Here is a 19,536-nt window from a genome sequence, read left to right on the forward strand (position 1 = left end):
CACTCACAGTGGCTGTGCCGGGACTTCTCTGTGCCTCCCTGTGCTGTGGACCTCACTGCTCTCCGCTGGGCACCTCCCTTCACTCAATGCTGCTCTCATCGAGGTCACGGGGACCCTCTGCATCGGTACATGCAATGGTCACGTCTCACCCTCACTCATATGTCACCTGGCATCAGCCCTCTGTGCATAGTTGCCCACTGGCTCTCCCTGGATACACTTTGCTTCCCTTGGCTTGCCAGGCACTGCACTCTCCGTCTCTAACACTGGTGACAACACTCCCTGTCCTGGGCCGGTGCCTCCTGCTCTCCCTGACCCTTTATGCTGCAGGCGACTGCCCATGATCCTCTGCTCCTCTGCGCTTCTCTGTATGCTCTCACCCCCTATCTGATTGCTTATCATCTCAGGGCTTCTTAGGCAAACCGTTCAGCCACATTCCTGACTTCCACACAACTGAATTTACACAACTGCCTCCCCACCCCCATGAGTGTCAAAGGGACATTTACTTAATTTGACATATACAGACTGCATTCTTGATCCCCTCTCCCAACTACAAAACACATATAATTTGACCGTCATTCCCTCCTACTACTTGTGAGGAGAAAAACTTGGCGTCATCCTTGACTCCTCTCTGACACTCCACATGGAAACCAGCAGGAATTCTATTAGCTCAACCTCAAAATATGCCCAGAAACTGAGCAGCTCTGGCCATATCTACTGTTACCAGCATGGTCAAAATCCCCACCCTCTCTAGCTAGATGTACAGCTGTAGCTTTCTCCCTGGTCTCCCCACCCTCTACATTGCTGGCTTTCGCTCTCTTCTGAATAGAGTAAGTGTTCAAAGTGATCCTCTCAAAAGGTGAGTCAGGGTTGCGCCTCTGCTCAATCCCCCACCTCCCTCCTCCTGCCCCCACATTTCATGGCCATCAGGAGCCCAGTTTCTTCAATGGCCTCCTAGGCCCTACGCAATATGGGCTTCTCTTAATGCCGCTGACTGTCTCGCCAACTCTTGTCCTTTTGCTCATAACATGCCAGTCACTCTGGCCTCTCCGCCGTTCCTCAGACCTGCTACAGGCTCGCTCCTGGCCTTGGAGCCTTCGCACTCACTGGTGTTGCTGCATGAACAACATTTCCTTCGTGTGTCAGTAAAGCGAATCCCCTCACCTTCTTCCTTTCTTAGCTGTGTCACCCCTCCAATGAGGACAGCCCTGACTACCCATGAGATTGAAATGTAATACTCCCTTTCTTTCCTCACGTTTCCAATGCACCATTCTCTGTTCTCTGTGGGCACAGTACCCCCCCCCCCCCAGAGGACATATGCCCTTCTAAGGCGCTGTATAATGTGCTATTGAAAAGGTTTACCTTCAATGTTCTGTTTCCCAGCAAGAGAGCCTGTGGTGTGTTCATATAAGTTTCCCAGGCAACGGGAACTGTGACCGGCACAAATAGACCCTTGAAAACGTGTTGAATGAGTGAATAGATGAATTGTTAGATAATCTCAGCGTCCAAAATATCGTGGGCCCAGTTATTTTTGAGACTTTGTAGGCCGAGAATAGATCAAGAGCCTCCTTGGTCAGAGTTGCAGGAGGGATTTCGGGCACTTCTCGTGGACTGCTTATTTTGAGATAACATTTGCCAGGGTGTCATTAGTCATAAGCTGCGGCAAAAACCGACCTGTCTAGAACGGGGCCTGATATTCACCAGCTATTTATGGGCTCCACCTTCTGCTTTAATCTACCCTGTGTGAGCTCTGTGTCTGCTGGGTGATGGGCTGTACCAGCCTAGAGCCCCATTCCCCCCCACCCCCCTGAATCCTGTTCTCCCAGCCCTGGATGGCTCCAGAGACATTCTTCTTTATGCTCTTTGGTGTTTCACTGTTCCAGGCAGTGCAAGCCCTGCAGTGCCCTGTATACAGATCTCATTACATCTTCATAGCAACCACTGATCTCCAACAGCACCACTAGGTCAAAACCATTGCCTTCAGAAAGCGGGGGCTCTGTGCTCCTTCCAAAGGAAGGAGACAGTGGGAGCCTGGCCGCTACCCACCTCCCAGGGGGGCATGTGAGCCAGGCAGAATCCACACCTGCCTTCCTCCAGGGCTGTGGTCTGTCCTCTGGCCCTGACTGCTGAGGCCAAGGCCCCAGCACTGGGCTCAAGGAGGACACCCCTCAGCCTGAGTTTATGATACTCACTGCTCTCCGCCTGAGCCTTACCCCAGGCTCCCCCTCTGCTCATGGTAGGAGAGATCTGCGGCCCTTGTGCCTTCTGGATTGAAAATGGGATGAGGGAAGAGTGTTGCAAGCCCAGAAAGTTTGCTGTTTGGTGGGTCCACAATGTGACATCCAGGACCTCGCATCTGAAGATCAACGGAGTGTCTGGGTGGCCACGTTGCTGAGCCATGTGCGGGGATGGGAAGGACAGACTTGTCTGGGAAGGAAATCCCCATTGCACACATGGCCACCCCGCAAGGACACGTGGTGACTGTGCCCGCAACCAATCAGCAGGAAGGGACCGTCCCTCTAATCCCCAAATGGCTCATTGACTTCATTGTCCCAGGCCTCCTCTCCCCACCCCAGCCTGCCCTTCCTCACCTCACAGGGCCTGTGCTGAGAAGACAGAAGACTCCCAGGGCTGGTGGAGCGCCAGGTGTCCCGGGGATGCAGTCAGTTGTTTTAGTAAAACAGTTGGGGCTTTAGCCTTGGCTGGCCCTGAATCCATGTCCAAGGCTGTCAGTGACAGACCAGGGGAACCTAGCAACCTGCTGCTGGTATGTGACGCGAGTTCTTCCTCTGTGAACGTGGCCTGGGGGGCCCACCCTGTTGACTGCTGCCAGAGTTAGACACTGCATGACAGCAGCCATCAAAGTGTCTGGCACAGCCTAGGTGCACAGGGACTGGCAGCTGCCGGTCTTGCTGTGCACTGGGCTCTGGGCTCTCTATACCTGAGCTTCCTAAACAACTGGAGGGTCTGGGACCCAGAATCTCAGTGCACTTCAGAGGTATGCTGGCAACTAAACTTCATCTTTCTAACTCAGTCTGTGGAAACTCTGCTGGGTGGTGGGGGCAGCTTAGGCGGTTGGTTGACACACAGAGGCTCCCAGCCTGGTTCCCATCTGGATGCTCACAGACTCTGTAAGAATGTGTGAATCTGTGGAGAAGAAACAGTGAATATTCTGTTTTCCTCACCTCCTTCCAGAAGCCCCCTTTCCTGCCTCTCCCTCAGCCCTGCTGTCCATGTCATGGCCCCTGGACATGCAGCCCCTGTGTAGTGCTGAGCTCATCAGATGAAGGTTAGCTGTTTGCGGCACCAATGCAGGGGGTGGAGGTGGGGAGGGATGGGGACACACTTTACCTCCAGGCCAAGGGGAGGAAGGATGGGCCTGGGGCAGTAACTGCTTCCTGGCTGGGTGAGGCCAGGCCACTCAACCCTCTGTTCTTCCCTGTGGAGCCTCCCGCCTGGGGCCCTCAGGAACCCAGCAGTCCTGGTGTCAGTGCAGCTGGTGGCAGACTCCCACCCCTTCCCCCATTTCCTGCTTCTCTGACTGAGTTAAGGCTCTTGAGCCACGCTTGCAAATACCCATTGAGATCTTGGGATGGCTATTGCCCACCAGAGCCAAAGGAAACATGGGTTCGGACAGGATCTAATAGTGGGGAAGGGCCTGGGAGGAGAATGGAGCCACAGTTGTCTAATAATTACTGACCTTACCAGCTATAGATAGGTTTTCCTACAGACCCTGGGAGCCTGTGGGATGGAACAAGGCTGTCAAGACATAAGATGCCTCCGTGGATCCATGATCAGAAAAGAAATACATTTTGAGAACAGAGCTAGGACAGGACCTGCTTTGATTTGGTGGCTGTGCCCGGACCCTGACCCCCGCCGGGAGTTTCTCTCAAGAACGCCGACCATTCTCCAGTCCCAGGAAGGGGCTGAGCTGTTTGTAACATCACAGAAAAGTAGCCACCTTGTTATCGGACTTTGAGCTCCTGAAGGCCAGGCTGCAGACCCTCCCGTCCCCTTCCCACGTTACACTTGCAGCTCGCAGCTGCACGTAGCTATCTTCTCCCGTGTGTGTGTGTGTGTGTGTGTGTGTGTACTCAGCCAACTGGCAAAGGGGGTCAGAGCAGAATTTCCAGGGTGACCTGCTGCTCACTCATCCTACCGGTATTATTGGAATGAACGCGCAGTATTTCTTCCCCTGAGCTAGCTGGTGCGTCCTATAAATTGGGGTGTGTGTCATTTTACTGACCTGGCAGAGATAATATATGGCAGGCCCCTGGTACAGAGAAGATCCTCCGTACATCTTTGCTCTGCAGCTCTCCCACTTACTGACTGACCTGGAGCTGTCTGACATTTTTATTGTTATTTATTGGAGAGAGAGAGAGAGAGAGAGAGAGAGAGAGAGAGAGAGAGAGAGAGAGAGAGAGAGAGAGTTTGTGTCCACTTATTTATGCAATCATTGGTTGCTTCTTGTGTGTGCCCTGACCAGGGAGAGAACCTAGAAGCTTGGAGTATGGGGAAGATGCTCTAGCCACCGGAGCTACCTGGCCTGGGCCCGTCTGACATCTTTGGGCCCCTTTCTATCAAAGGGGGAGGACTTATAGTCAGTCTGGCCCACGAGAACTCGAGGCCGCATTCGGGGTCACTGAGGCCTGCTGCACTGACTGCACCAGCGTCTTTAGTAGACAAGGCCCTGTGAGTGCTGTGGCAGGCAGAGGGGACCGCAGGTGGCCCGCAGGAAAACTCTCTGGATCTGTGGGATGGACTGGGGCCCTGTTTGGGATAGGTCCCTTGTTGTCCTTGTGGCTGTAGACAGGAAAGCCAGTTACTGACCTGAACCTCGGAGTCACGCCTGTGTACACTGGGGTGGTACTGAGAAATACGGCCCCTCCAGGGCCAGGCACCTGCCTTTTGATTGCTCGCAGCCCAGTTTCTGTCGCTCTCCCCGAATCGCAGGGGGCTCTCTAGTTCCTTGTTTGCTGAGTGAATTTGAAGCTGGGGGGGGGGCAGGGGTCATAGTTCCTACTTTCCTTTGAAGCCCCCTTAGCCTGCAGGCTTCATTCTATGGGTCCCTGAGCCCTTGGCAGAAGTCACTTGCCGGCCATCCTGTGCACAGGGGCTTGACTTTGCACACAGCAGGAAGCAGTGTAGGACTGACTGGAGGCAAAGGCCGGAGAAGGGACCCTGGCCCCTCTGTTGTGTGTGATCGAGAACTGCTGCCTGAGGGCCCCACAGAGCCACGTGGGGCACCTTCCTTGTAGACTTCGTTCACCAAGTGCTGAGTTTTAGGGGGTACATGTGGTCACTTTTGGGGTGGGGGGCACAGCTCCTCATGCGTGTTGCTTGCCTGTAGCTGATAAGAATGTGAGGGTCGACTCCCACATCTCCACCTTTGCTGAAGGGTGGGGTAGAGGGTTCCGAAGGCCCTGGTGATGGGATGGATGGGATGGGCATCGAATCCTTGGTACCATGAGGTAAGTCTGAAAGCTGGAGGAGGGTAGGCAGCGGATCCCGCATGACTTAGTGTGTACCAGGGCCCACCACCATGCCAGAGGGTCCTCAGGATTTACCACACTGGCTGAAGGAGAGTCAGAATGTTAATTCTGCCCCACCCCGTGGACTCACATGCACTGCACTTTTCAAACAATTTGTACACCCTCACCAGCGCTAGTTCCTGAGAGAAATGCCAGGTCACCTTTCAGGCATGCCCCCGGTTCGATCTCTCTGCCTCATCCAAGAGTGTATGCTTTTCTTCAGCCATTTCTTCTCATTATTCCAGGATTATCATTATTATTAATCATGTGTGTTCTCATTATAACCAGACATAGCTCCCTCCCTTTAATGTCCTAGACCCTGCTCACCTCCTTCCCGTCTCATTTCGTTTTATCCACTTTCCCTTGACTTATCCTTAATAGTTCAGTGAAGAGTGTGTTATCCCTAATGTCCACGCTGCCTTTAGTGCCTCCATAGTACTCCTTTCCCCAACTCCAATATGATTTTCAGACCGCAGGCTGTTATATCACCCAGAGTTTTCTGACAGTCACATCTTTAATCTCTGTAGTGCCTCACAATGTCCTATTTCCTGCAAGCACCCCTCTCTCCTCTGCCCTGCTGTCAAGCTGATTTAGGTGTCCTTCCTACTTCTACTGCACCCCATCATGCTCCCTTCCCTTTGCCAATGCCACTTCCTCCCAGCTGGGTTAAGTATCCCAAAAGTACCCAATGTACAGAATTGTCATAGTACGCTCTGATGCCCCTTTCAAATCGCCCAAGCCAACTCTTGGATTTTTATGGCTCCCTATGATGTCTTCTTCTTCTTCCAAGATTGGTCACATTAGCTTTTCTACATGTTCATGGCACCCGAAGCTCATCTCTGTTACAGCACTTACGACACTACCACTTTATGTATTCATCTCTCCCATGTCATCTATAACATCCTTTAGAACTGGGGGCTGTGTGCCAATGAGTATTTTCAGGATGTACACTGGTGATTCATACATGATTGGTGGTCAGTAAATGAGCAAGGTGTCCTGGACATTATGCTTTTATTTTTTCCCAATATTCTGCAATAACTAAGCAACAGCACGGTAGTTTTAAGTCTTCTTTACACAACAGCAGACACAAAGGTTTTCAGAAAGGTCAGACATAAACAAATCCCACCCCCCCTCCCATCCTTCTTTCACATTTTACTGGTTATTTCAAAGAACAGACTACTCAATGCTATAAAATAGGTACCATATCACAGAATATGATGAAAAGACTTCATTGTATAACGTTAGGAAAACTGTTACACTAAATCTCAAAGACAAAAAAAAGAAAAATACCTTTCTTCAATGGTATTTTAAACGTATTGTGTGGCCTTTAACAACATTGTATTAAAGCGAATAAAATTTTACAATAACCAAAGCAAATGGTCTTTTTCGCACTTCCAACTATTAGCACTGATCACATATACAAACACAGCGCGCCCGCTTCCCCATAATATCCAACTGAGAACCCAGGTGATATACTCCTTGCGGTACCTGTGAAGCTCTTTACACCCCGCCCCCCCCGCCCCCCTCACACACACCCAAGGCTGTGTGCCCTATTTCCCTAAGGGGCGAAGTAATCTGCAACACCTGAATTGAGGATAGCCTCAACTTCGGCATCATCATCCGAATCCCAGTCGTAATTACATGGCCAGTCCTTGGAGCATCGGTTACGCACCCTTGCCACGAAATGCATGACTTTCAGCTTGCTTGATTCCACGTGTGCTCGAGGTCCCCAGAAGAACTGGTACTCTACGGGGCAGCTCCGCGGCACCGGCTTATAAATCAGGTACCCTCGGCGCACAAACTCTTCCGTGACGACCTTCTTCGGATCTCCAAAGATGCTGTGCTGCCGGCCGGGCTGCATCCCCAACTTCCCCAGCACTTTCCAGACCAGAGCCTCCTTGGCGCTGTTGCCCATGATGAAGATGAGGGCTAATATGGACATCAGGAGACTTTTCTTGGTGCCTTGAAAATTGCTCCGGGCTACCGCGGGCTTTTGCGCTTGAGCAGTACTGGAGGCTTCCTGAGGGGTGGTGGAGGCCTCCGCTGGAGTGCTGGGGTCTTCTTCCGGGCCGCTAAGGTCGTCCTCGGGGGTGCTCGGGACCACAGAGGCGGCCATCGGGGTCTCTGAGGCTTCTGAGGCCTGTATCTTACGATTGTTGCGGTTCTCTTCGGCGGCCCTCGCGTTACGGCGGCGCCTGCTCTTTCGTCCCCGTGGCATGTCGCTGGCTAGGGACGCTGAGCCTACAGCAATCCTAAGGGAAGGATGCCTAGAACCCCTGCAGAAAGCGACTGTCTCTACCTGCAGAAGGGGCTACCGCTGAAGCCACCAACGCCACTAGAGTCTTTGTAGCAAGAAGCCAGACGGTCTCAGCGACAGGGCTCACTCCCACGCAAGCCCACTCGCGGGGACAACCGCCACCTGCACGCGCCCCAGCCGCGAGCGCGCGAGAAGGCTCGGCTGAATTGGCCCCGCCTCCCCTGCCACGCACTCCCCGAACTCTCAAAAGGAAGTGGGCGGCTCCTCCACCCAGACTTCCGCTGTCACATAGGAAAGGGGGCTGGCCCCTGCAGGGGTGGGGCTAGATCCCAAATGAAGACCAGGGATTGGCGAGGTGAGGGGTATGCAGAGGAGAAATGCACAGGGATCATGTATTTTTTCAATCTAGTGCAGGATTGGCTCGCGGGCCCTGGGAAGGAATGTGTCTCTTTCTCCATTCCCACGGAAGGCAGGCAGGGTGTATTTGTGTGGCGGTGGGGAAGGGGCGTGGATTCTTGGAAGGAGTCAGCTATTCCCAGCTCTCCCTTCCTGTCTTGGTTTACACAGCGCATTCATCCACTCGGCCTGTTTTCAGAAGGCATCCATGTGTACACTAATTAATTCGTGGGCCCATCTAAGACCCAGTTAACGTGGCGACGAGAGGACGTAGAGCTGCAAAAGCAAACAGCGCACAAGAGACGCAGGGCCTTGAAAACGTGTATTCAGGGGATGATCAAACAGGGCGCTGATTGGCTGCCTTGCAGAGGAGCAGACTATTGTCTGGAAGGTCACTCAGGAAGCAATTAGGATAAAAGCAAGAGGGGATGAAAATGAGCCTGAGGGCGGTTGCCATGGAGATGGAGAGGCAGAAAGGCATTTTAGGGTGACGATGGACAGGCTTTCCAGTCTGATTGGGTGAAAGTGGTAAATGGGGAGAGGGTGGAGTGTAGGTTGGCTCTGAGGTTTCTAGGCTCCCGTCTGCCTGGATACCTGATTTATTTTGCTTCTTTCTTTCTTTCATTCGGTAATCCGAATGTAATTCGGAGCATATTTGGAAGTTACCCACCCAGGTCTTTGCTCACCGTTTCCTCTGTTTGAATTTCCTTTCCTCTCATCTCCAAGTAGCTACATTCCACCTGTCTGCTCACAGGCCCTTCTGTCCCTGAAGCTTGTCTTGGTCTGCCCCAAAGGGCAATGAGTCAATATTTGCCCCCTCTGAGAAAGGAGTATTTAGGCAAAGCACTCTATATCTTTCTTATGTCATTCCCAAGATACTAAGTTGTACAAGCCACTTTACCTCTCTAACCTTCCTGTTCCTTGTCTTTAAAGTGGGATTAGCCCTGCTGGCGTGGCTCAGTGTTTGAGTGTTGACCTATGAACCAGGAGACCAGGGTTTGATTCCCAGTCAGGGCACATGCCTGGGTTGCAGGCTCGATCCCCAGTGCAGGAGGTGCAGGAGGTAGCCGATCAATGGTTCTCTCTCATCATTGATGGTTCTCTCCCTCTCCCTTCCTCTCTGAAATCAGTAAAAATATATTAAAAAAATAAAGTGGGATTAATGAAAGCACTGGCCTGCTAGGATTGTGAGAATTAAATGAGATAATAAGTGAAAAGTGCTCAACACACAGGAAGCACAGCCTTTGCGGCTCAAGGTGTTTCAGCAATGAGAAAGAAGTAATTAGGGAAAGCACCGTGTATCTTTCTTTAAAAAAAATTAATGAATTTATTTGGGTGAAATTGGTTAATAAAATTATATAGGTTTCAAGTGTACAAGCCTATAATACTACATCATCTGTACATTGCATTGTGTGTCCATCACCCAAAGTCAAGTTTTCCTCCATCATCATTTTCCCCCGCTTTACCCTCTTCTACCTCCTCCCATGCCCCTTTCCCCCTGGTAATCATCATATTGTCTGTGTCTATGAGTTCCTTTTCTTTTTTTTTCTTAATACCTTTATGTTTTTCACTTCAAAGTGAGCTGATTAGCCAACTCTGCATTATCACAGGAGTGATGGTACTTCCTAAAATTCACCCTAAGATTCTCTGGGGTCTTCAGGGTACTGACTCACGTCAAGTGGTATCAGGGATAATATGAACAAAAGCTGCCAAATATTATACTCATGAAATCAGCCTGTGTGCTCTTGTGGACCCTAGTTGCATATCACTGGTAGGCTTTAGAGTCCCTCCCCGATTACTCCTGGACATGCCTTTTCCTTGGGAACTCTAGTCCTTCATGCTTTCTGTTTAAGGGTTGGAATGACTCTGAGAGGGAGGTGAAATATCTGCCTCCTGAAAATAAGTAAGCAAGTACATTAAAGCTCTCCCAGCTGTTAACTGAAATAACAGTTATTCATAACCATTAACAAAAACACTTATTATTAACCATGTTATGTTTCTTTCCTTATCATATATACTAGATGCAGCTTGTTGTTATTCATAATATCAATAATAAATAACTTCCTTCTGCCATTCTTTTTTATGGTCATAACTTTTTTTCTTTATTGATTAAGGTATTACATATGTGTCCTTATCCCTCCATTGTCCCCCACCCCCACTCATGCCCTCACCCCCTGGTGTCTGTGTCCATTGGTTAGGCTTATCTGCATGCATACAAGCCCTTTGGTTGATCTCTCCTCCTTACCCCCACTCTCCCCTACCTTCCCTCTGAGGTTTGACCATCTTATCAATGCTTCACTGTCTCTGGATCTGTTTTTGTTCATCAGTTTATGTTGTTCATTATATTCCATAAATGAGTGAGATCATGTGATATTTATCTTTCTGACTGGCTTATTTCGCTTAGCATAATGCTCTCCAGTTCCATCCATGCTGTTGCAAATGGTAATAATTCCTTCTATTTTACCACAGCATAGTATTCCATTGTGTAGATGTACCACAGTTTTCTAATCCACTCATCTGCTGATGGGCATGTAGGCATTTTCCAAATCTTAGCTATTGTAAATTGTGCCACTATGAGCATAGGGCCTTCTGCCATTCTTAATGTGCATTATCTCTAGGTGGTCACACTCATTAGAATGCCCAATGTATGTATGAGGCATCTCATGTCGTGACAGACATAATAACTGGCTTGATATCAAATCTTTGACAGATGATAGTCAGGAGTTGTTTTGGCTCACTTCCCCTGATACCTCAGACATTGTTGTTTCTACTCTGGGTCATTAATATCAGATTTCCCATTACCACCACTCTGACTTACAGGGTTTCCTATCTAGATTTATGCAGCAGGCTCCTTCCTGGCTTTACCCCACTTCTAGTCCCTCCTCATCCAACATATGGACATAATAAGTTCCTCTTGAGTGGGCCCCCACTCATTGTTTAGTAATATGCTCTTTAACCTCCATGTGTTTGTGTTTTTCCGTTTTTGTTTGTTTGTTTTTCTTGTGGTTCAATTCTAGTTTCATACCATTGTGGTTATGTCAATCCCATCTGTCCTGAAATGTTTCTTTTGAGAAATCATCTGACCGTCTTATGGGAACAATCTTGTAGGCAACTAACTGTGTTTCCCTTGCTGCTTTTAAGATTCTCTCTTTGTCTTTAACCTTTGCCATTTTAATTATGACATGTCTTGGTGTGGGCCTCTTTAGGTTCACCTTGTTTGGGTCTCTCTACGTTTTCTGGACTTGTGTGACTTTGAACTTCAGCAAGTTAGGGAAATATACAGCCATTATTTTTTCACACATCTTCTCAATACCTTGCTCTCTCTCTTCTCCTTCTGGTTCCCCTATGGTGCGGATGTTGCTATGCTAGATGTCCCAGAGGTCCCTTAGACTTTCCTCATTTAATTTTTTTTTCTTTTTGCTGCTCTGATTGGGTGTTTTCTGCTACCTTGTCTTCCAAGTTTCTGATTCCATCCTGTGCTTCACCTAATCTGTTATTGATTCCTTCTAGTGTATTCTTTATTTCAGATATTGTATTCTTTATTTCTGACTGGTTCTTTTTTGTGTGTGATTTTTCTAATGTTTACTATCTCTCTCTTTTTTTTTAAGTTCTCACTGAGTTCATTTTTTCCCTAACTTCCTTGAGCATCCTTATAACCATTGTTTTGAACTCTGTATCTGGTAGATTGTTGACTCCATTTCATTTAATTCTTTTTTGAGGAATTATCCAGTTAATTAATTTGGGGCACTTTTATTTGTCTCTCCATTTTGGCTTCCTCTCTGTATTTGTTTCTGTGTATTATGTAGATCTGCTATGTCTTGGTTTGGTAGCCATATATAGTAGGTGTCCTATAGGGCTCAGTAGTCTATCTCCCTGATCACCTGAGCTAGGTGCTGCAGGAATGTATCTTTTGTAGGTTATATGAGCTCGCCTGAGGTAGTTTAGTCTTGATTACTGTTGGCCTGTCTGTGGTTGGGGTTGACCTTCAGGCTGGCTGACTATGAGGTTTGACCCTAACCATAGTGCTATGCAAGACCTGGCCCCTCTGATGTGGCCTGAAGTCTACCACCTGATGTGTTAGTTCTGGGGCTTCTTGAGAGAGACTCTGGAAGAGACTCTGGTGTAGGTCATTTCAGACACTGCTTGTGACTGGCCCTGGGCTATCTGTCTGGAGCCACAAAGTGATCCACAGTTTGTGGCTCCCTCTGCTGGGCCTTGGTGCCCATGGGAGGGGTCAAGCTGCATATCAAGGCCATCTTCCGCCAGCACTGAACCCAGGTTCAGGTCAGCAAAAGGCCCAAGGCACCTAGAGATTCACATGTCTGTTAGGTTCAGTCACTAAAGGAGCCTCTGGCAGTATTTGAGTTGCATGTGTTATGCTCTCAGTGAGTCACCATGTAGAAGCAGGTGGTGTTTACCAGGTTTATACAGATTCAAACTTGGTGACAGTGGTAGTTCAGAGGCCACTCAGCAAAAGTCTCAGACTGTACCAAGGACAGCCACCACCCTTCTGGAACCCACGGGCCTCTCTGATGGGTTGGGCTCTCAGGCAGTCATCAGGGTGAAACCAGCAGAGTTCATCAGGTTAAAACAGACCAAGATTTGGTCGTGTAGAGGGAAGGTTATGCACAGGAATGGTGGAGTCTTTCAGGTGTGTGAGGGAAAAATGGCCCTTGCCCTAGAGTCATACAACTCAGTCTCTTGTGTGTCTCTGCCACTTTCCTGCCAAGTTTGCCTAGACTTCCTTAAGATCCCCGCATGAAAGTCTATACCTCAGTCCAGGCTGGCTGTAGTCAGCAGACTACTCTGCTAGGCTTGAGTTTGGCAGGGTGGGGCCATAGGGAGTCAGAAGGGTGGGGCTAGTGCATTCCTCAAAGCTGATTCTATACTAAGTGGAGTGCTCAACCCAGGAAAGGAAAGATGGCGTCTGCAGTTGGTGCAGGAGAGGGGCCAAGCAAAGAGACCTTGGTGTTTGTCCCTTCAACACGCTCCCTGAGGCTACACAAGCCAGTCCACTCCAAGCCGCCTTCACGTCACCAGAGAGCAGGGTGAGTGGCTGTAAAAGAAATTTTGTTAGCTGGTCCTTTAAGAGGGTGCCTGTTTCTTTAGCACACTCCTGTCTCTCCCTTCAGACAGAATCCTCACTGAATTTCACAGTAGATATTATGTCACAGATTCAAACTTGGTGACAGTGGTAGCTCTGCCACTGTCAGGGGAGCTTGGCACGGGGTGAGATTCCTCACTCCTCTGGGGGGACCTTTGCAGTTCAGATATCCCTCCAGATTCTCAACTGCCACATGTGGGTGCAGGGCCAGCCCTTTCAGTATTTCCGCCTTTCTTACCTGTCTCAATATGGCTTCTTCTGTAAATCCTCGATTATAAGACTCTGTTCACCTAATTTTTAATTGGTTATTCAGGCTGATTATTTTATAATTTAGTTGTAATTTGGTCCTGGGAGGAAGTGATTGTAGCTTCCATGTACTCTGCCACCATCTTGCATCCCATAACATTCAAAAATATTTAGGAGCAGCCCTAACCACTTTGGCTCAGTGGATAAAGCGTCGGCCTGCGGACTCAAGGGTCCCAGGTTCGATTCTGGTCAAGGGCATGTACCTTGGTTGTGGGCACATCCCCAGTAGGGGGTGTGCAGGAGGCAGCTAATCAATGTTTCTCTCTCATCGATGTTTCTAACTCTCTATCCCTCTCCCTTCCTCTCTGTAAAAAATCAATAAAATATATTAAAAAAATATTTAGGAGCACATGAACTTGAGTATCAGTGCTCCCTAAACAAATGGACTCCACATGGTTTCACCAACCTTCCCAGAGATAATTACTGTTAATAATTTTCTTTAATTTTTTCTCATACTTTTTCTGTACATTTACACACAAAGGTGTTTGTGCACTCACAAAGGCTCACTCTCTTTAGATTACGAAATCTCAATGTCACATGACAGGACTTCAACTCAAACAACTCTGATTAACTGAGGGAAGTGCCGCTAAGTAGATGAGGATTCTATGGCCAGAATTCGATATATCTAAAACAAACAAACAAACAAACATATACACTGAAAGAAACTGAAGCTGATAACTCTAGTGAGGAGGAAAACTTGGAAGGGAGTCTGAGCATGGAGCCAAAAGTTAGATCCTGAGACTGTCCCTGGGAGTTCTCACCTTCCCTTTCTTCCACAGGTTTTGTGACAATTTTGGAGTTTTATATTCCTTTGTTCTTCAGCTATGTAGTATGTACTATGCAATCATGATCAGCAATGCTGACAAGTAATAGAGAAAAACAAAGTCACTCAAATTTCCAAAGCTCATTTCAATCTTTCAGTTTTTCCAGACAATATTCCATGGTTAAAACAATCCTTGTATAGAATTATTTTACTGGATATATAGAATTTTATTTCAAATGTTGACAGGCATCCTATTTGGTGAGAAATACTTTATGTCTATTCCACACGAAATGCATACTTTCTGTACAATATCTTACTTGTTAGGTTAAGTGTGAATAATTGCCCTCACGATGTCCTGCAGGAAGAGAAATACTAGAGGAAACAGGCAAAGTGATGGCTCCATGGAGGAAAACACTGGAGTGTTAGGCAGGATATCTGTACCCTTTACTCAGTACATCATCTTCCATAGGTCTCTTTTTCTCCCCATCTCGTCTATAAAACTGTGTAATACAACCCATCTCTCACTAGTCATGAAAAAAAGATTTTCACAGTGTCTCCTCTCCTCTGTCATCTCAGGGAAGGCAGTAGTACACAGTGATTAAAGGCATGGGCTCTGAAAGGAGACTATCTAGGGTCAATCTAAATGCCGCCATACACAAGACTGCAAACCTTGGAAAGATACTGAATCTTTCTGTGCCTCAATGGCCTTATCTGTGTAATCATGTTGAGGATTAAGTGAGTTAATAGGTGTAAGTACTTAGATTAATGTCTGGTTTGTTCTACATTTATCTATATATAAAAGCCTAAGTGACCAGCCGACCAGTAGCTATGATGAGCACTGACCACCAGGGGGCAGATGCTCAATGCAGGAGCAGAAACCACAGGCATGGAAACATGGAACAGACTGATGAATTTCAGAGGGAAGGGAGGAGGGGGGAGGGCGGGAAGAGATTAACCAAAGATCTTATATGCATACTAGAGGATTCGTGCATCAGTGGGGTCCCTCAGCCTGGCCTGAGCCCTCTCGCAATCCAGGACCCCTCAGGGGATGTTGGAGAGCCAGTTTCAGCCTGATCCCTGCAGGCCGAGGGACCCCACTGGTGCACGAATCTGGGCCTCTAGTAAATAATAATAGCTGTCTCTGGGCTGCTGAGTAGGTGTTCCTTTAAAGTGTCTCCAGTTGTAGCCTGGCCCATGTGGCTCAGTGGTTGAGCATCGACCTATGATCCAGCAGGTCAGGGTTCCATTCCCCGTCAAAGCACATGCCCGGGTTGTGGGCTTGATCCCCAGTAGGGGGCGTGCAAGAGGCAGCCAATCAATGATTCTCTCTCATCATCGATGTTTCTCTCTCACTCTCCCTTCCTCTCTAAAATCAATAAAAAGTATTTTTTTAAAGTGTCTCCAGTTATAGTTAAAATTTCAGCACCCTTCTCAGGATTCACCCTCAATATCTAAATTTTCCTGCTGTTCAGCAACTTGCAATATTCTCATTGACTTCCTACCTCTTTTCCTTCCATAATGTCTAGTCCAGAACAAAATAGTAGTAGCAATACAAAGGTTGTCATTTGAGGAGAACCAAGATGGTGGCTTAGGTTAACGTCGGAGTTTGCTGCCTCGAACAACCACTTCAAAAGTGAAACTAAAAGACGGAACGGACATCACCCAGAACCACAGGAACGCTGGCTGAGTGGAAGTCCTACAACTAGGAGGAAAGAGAAACGCATACGGACACTCAGAGGAGGCGCAGTGCTGAAGTCAAATTCTGAGGTGCGGAGTGTGCGGAGCGGGCTGGCGGCGGAGGGCGTGGTTGGCGTTTTCAATCGGGAGGGAGTCGCAGACTCTGAGCTCCAGATACGGGCGAGTCTTTAGGGACCCAGACTCAAACGGGAGAAGCGGGACTGTCTGGCTTGGGTCAGAGCGAGTGCAGCTTTCTCTCTGAGGTTTGCAGAGGTTGCTGGGACTCAGAGAGGCAGAGCCCCTGAGGACGGGACTGAGAGCAGCCATAACCGCTCTCTCCAGCCCACCCTGTTGATCCCGTGGGACCCACCCGCCCTGCCCAAGCCCTGCACAGAGGCATTTGCCGGATAGCCTCAGGCAAACGCCAGATTAGCACCTCCCTAGAGGACAGAAGTTCTCTCACTGCAGACACAGCTGATTCTCACAGCCACTTGGCCTGGAGGTCAAATCCCCCCTAGTATTAGCTACAACAATCAAGGCTTAACTACAAGACTGCGCACAAAGACCACTAGGGGGTGCACCAAGAAAACATAACAAAATGCGGAGACAAAGAAACAGGACAAAATTGTCAATGGAAGATATTGAGTTCAGAACCACACTTTTAAGGTCTCTCAAGAACTGTCTAGAAGCCGCCGATAAACTTAATGAGATCCTCGAGAAATCTAATGAGACCCTCGATGTCGTGATAAAGAACCAACTAGAAATTAAGCATACACCGACTGAAATAAAGAATACTATACAGACTCCCAACAGCAGACCAGAGGAGCGCAAGAATCAATTCAAAGATTTGAAATGCGAAGAAGCAAAAAACACCCAACCGGAAAAGCAAAATGAAAAAAGAATCCGAAAATACGAAGATAGTGTAAGGAGCCTCTGGGACAGCTTCAAGCGTACCAACATCAGAATTATAGGGGTGCCAGAAGATGAGAGAGAGCAAGATATTGAAAACCTATTTAAAGAGATAATGACAGAAAACTTCCCCCACCTGGTGAAAGAAATAGACTTACGGGTCCAAGAAGCGCAGAGAACCCCAAACAAAAGGAATCCAAAGAGGACCACACCAAGACACATTATAATTAAAATGCCAAGAGCAAAAGACAAAGAGAGAATCTTAAAAGCAGCAAGAGAAAGAAACTCAGTTACCCACAAGGGAATACCCATACGACTGTCAGCTGATTTCTCAACAGAAACTTTGCAGGCCAGAAGGGAGTGGCAAGAAATATTCAAAGTGATGAATACCAAGAACCTACAACCAAGATTACTTTATCCAGCAAAGCTATCATTCAGAATTGAAGGTCAGATAAAGAGCTTCATGGATAAGGAAAAGCTAAAGGAGTTCATCACCACCAAATCAGGATTATATGAAATGCTGAAAGGTATCCTTTAAGAAGAGGAAGAGGAAGAAAAAGGTAAAGATACAAATTATGAACAACAAATATGCATCTATCAACAAGTGAATCTAAGAATCAAGTGAATAAATAATCTGATGAACAGAATGAACTGGTGATTATAATAGAATCAGGGACATAGAAAGGGAATGGACTGACTATCTTGGGGGGGAAAGGGGTGTGGGAGATTCGGGAAGAGACTGGACAAAAATCGTGCACCTATGGATGAGGACAGTGGGTGGGGAGTGAGGGCGGAGGGTGGGGCAGGAACTGGGAGGAGGGGAGTTATGGGGGGGAAAAAGAGGAACAAATGTAATAATCTGAACAATAAAGATTTAATAAAAAAACAAAAAAACAAAAAAAAACAAAGGTTGTCATTTAATGAATGCCTACTATTTGTCAGGCACTTTATTCATTTGGAATTATACGCACTGAACATTTATTATACACCAGGTGTCAGCCTGTCACTGGGATTTTAAGGGTGAGGTCACAGTCTGTTAGTGGAGACAAAGAATTGAAAAAGCTAAGTGTGACAGGTGCTGATTAGGAGAAATCTGGATGAGGCATATGAGCATGAACCAGGGGAAATCAGCCTAATTAAGTGTGGTCCGGGAAGTTATCTCCGAGTAAATAAGTGGCCTTTAGACTGAGACCTGAACGTTCAGTAAGAGTGAAGCAGAGGAAAATTCAGAAGGTGTTCCATACAAATGGAACAGTATTTTTGAAGACCTGGAAGTTAAAATGGACACAGGAATGTGGGATTTTGATTATTGTAAACAATTATCTCTAGGGGCCACGTTTGTTTTTTTAAAAAATAATCATAGTTTATTGATTTTTTTAGAGTCAGGAAGGGAGAGGGGGAGAGAGAAACATTGATGTGAGAGCAAAACAGCAATCGGCTGCCTCCTGCACGCCCCCTACTGGGGATCAAGCCTGCAACCCGGGTATGTACCCTGACAAGGAATTAAACCAACAACCGTTTGGTGCACATGACACCCAACCAACTCAGCCACACCAGTCAGGGCAAGGGGCCAAATTTTATTGCCTGTATAGGCATGACCTGAGGATATCGAGGCACACATAAAATTCTTAGTTCACAATATTACATTTTATAGCTGTATTATAATTTATTTCACCATAACTTTACTGCTGAATATGTAGAGTATCTGTTCACATTTAGAAGCAATGTTGTTGCTGTCATCCTGTCTATTCACATGTGTACATATGTCTGTTAGGTCTGATCAAATAATTGAATTGTTTCCCCCTCCCCTGGGAACTGACCTTTAGACCACTTCACAACCGACATTCCCTTTCGCTTAGACCACATTCCACTTGTTAAAACTACATTCCGTTTAAGACCATTGTCTTCCCTCTCCTGACTTTCCCAGGATCCAGACCTGCCCAGAAAGTTGCCCCCTGAAAAAGCCCGTGTAGAGTCCTTTAAAACCTCTGACTCCCCATCCCTGGGTGCTAGCGCCATTTGGGGGCTCAGCCCATCTGATATCCAGATGACCTAATAAATGTATAATCCCTTACCACTTTTGGCCTCATACAGTAGTACCTCCTTTGGATACCCTAACAATGCCCACTTACTTACTTAGAATATATTTCCAGTCGTGGAATTTCTGGTTTAGATGGTTTTACACATTTAAACTTTGATGTATATATCTAGCATGACTTCCTTAAGTAGTTGTGTCATTTCATAGTATCACCAGTAGTGTGTGGAGAGTAAATGCTTTGCCACATCTAACACCAGCCCTAAGCATTGTCAAGTATGCTCCATATCAGCAATCCGATAGGTGAGATGACATATTTCCTCTTACTACAGTTTTTTTTAGATGTAATTGGCATGTAATTTAATAAGTTTTGACATATGTATACAATTCCATTTCCTCCAAATCCTTGCCAACACTTGTTTTTTGGTTGTTATTTATAGCCATGTTAGGGAGTGAAAAGTGGTATCTCATTGTAGTTTTGATCTGCATTTCCTGATTTGTGTTTATTAGACTTTTCTGCAGAGACATCATTATCAACAAAGCCCACAGTTTACATTAAGA

At 47.3% G+C, this 19,536-nt stretch overlaps 2 protein-coding genes across 3 annotated transcripts in view; one reads left to right on the forward strand and one right to left on the reverse strand.

The window, feature by feature from the left end:
- Window positions 1-6,741: 6,741 nt before the first annotated feature.
- On the reverse strand, window positions 6,742-8,026 carry MAGEH1 (MAGE family member H1). The gene has a single exon (XM_036305947.1). It carries the CDS (start codon window positions 7,744-7,746, stop codon window positions 7,087-7,089), a length of 660 nt encoding a protein of 219 aa, XP_036161840.1. The 5' UTR covers window positions 7,747-8,026; the 3' UTR covers window positions 6,742-7,086.
- A 5,055-nt stretch (window positions 8,027-13,081) lies between these two features.
- The window catches only part of RRAGB (Ras related GTP binding B), a 38,399-nt gene continuing 31,944 nt past the window's right edge, over window positions 13,082-19,536 (forward strand). For both annotated transcript variants that reach the window (XM_036305129.1, XM_036305131.1), the window contains exon 1: window positions 13,082-13,229. In XM_036305129.1, coding sequence (XP_036161022.1) covers window positions 13,102-13,229 — 128 coding nt within the window. In that variant the 5' untranslated portion in view covers window positions 13,082-13,101. The remainder of the gene's footprint in view (window positions 13,230-19,536) is intronic.

Source organism: Myotis myotis, unplaced genomic scaffold (genome assembly GCF_014108235.1).
Source record: "Myotis myotis isolate mMyoMyo1 unplaced genomic scaffold, mMyoMyo1.p scaffold_m19_p_4, whole genome shotgun sequence".
NCBI lineage: Eukaryota > Metazoa > Chordata > Mammalia > Chiroptera > Vespertilionidae > Myotis > Myotis myotis.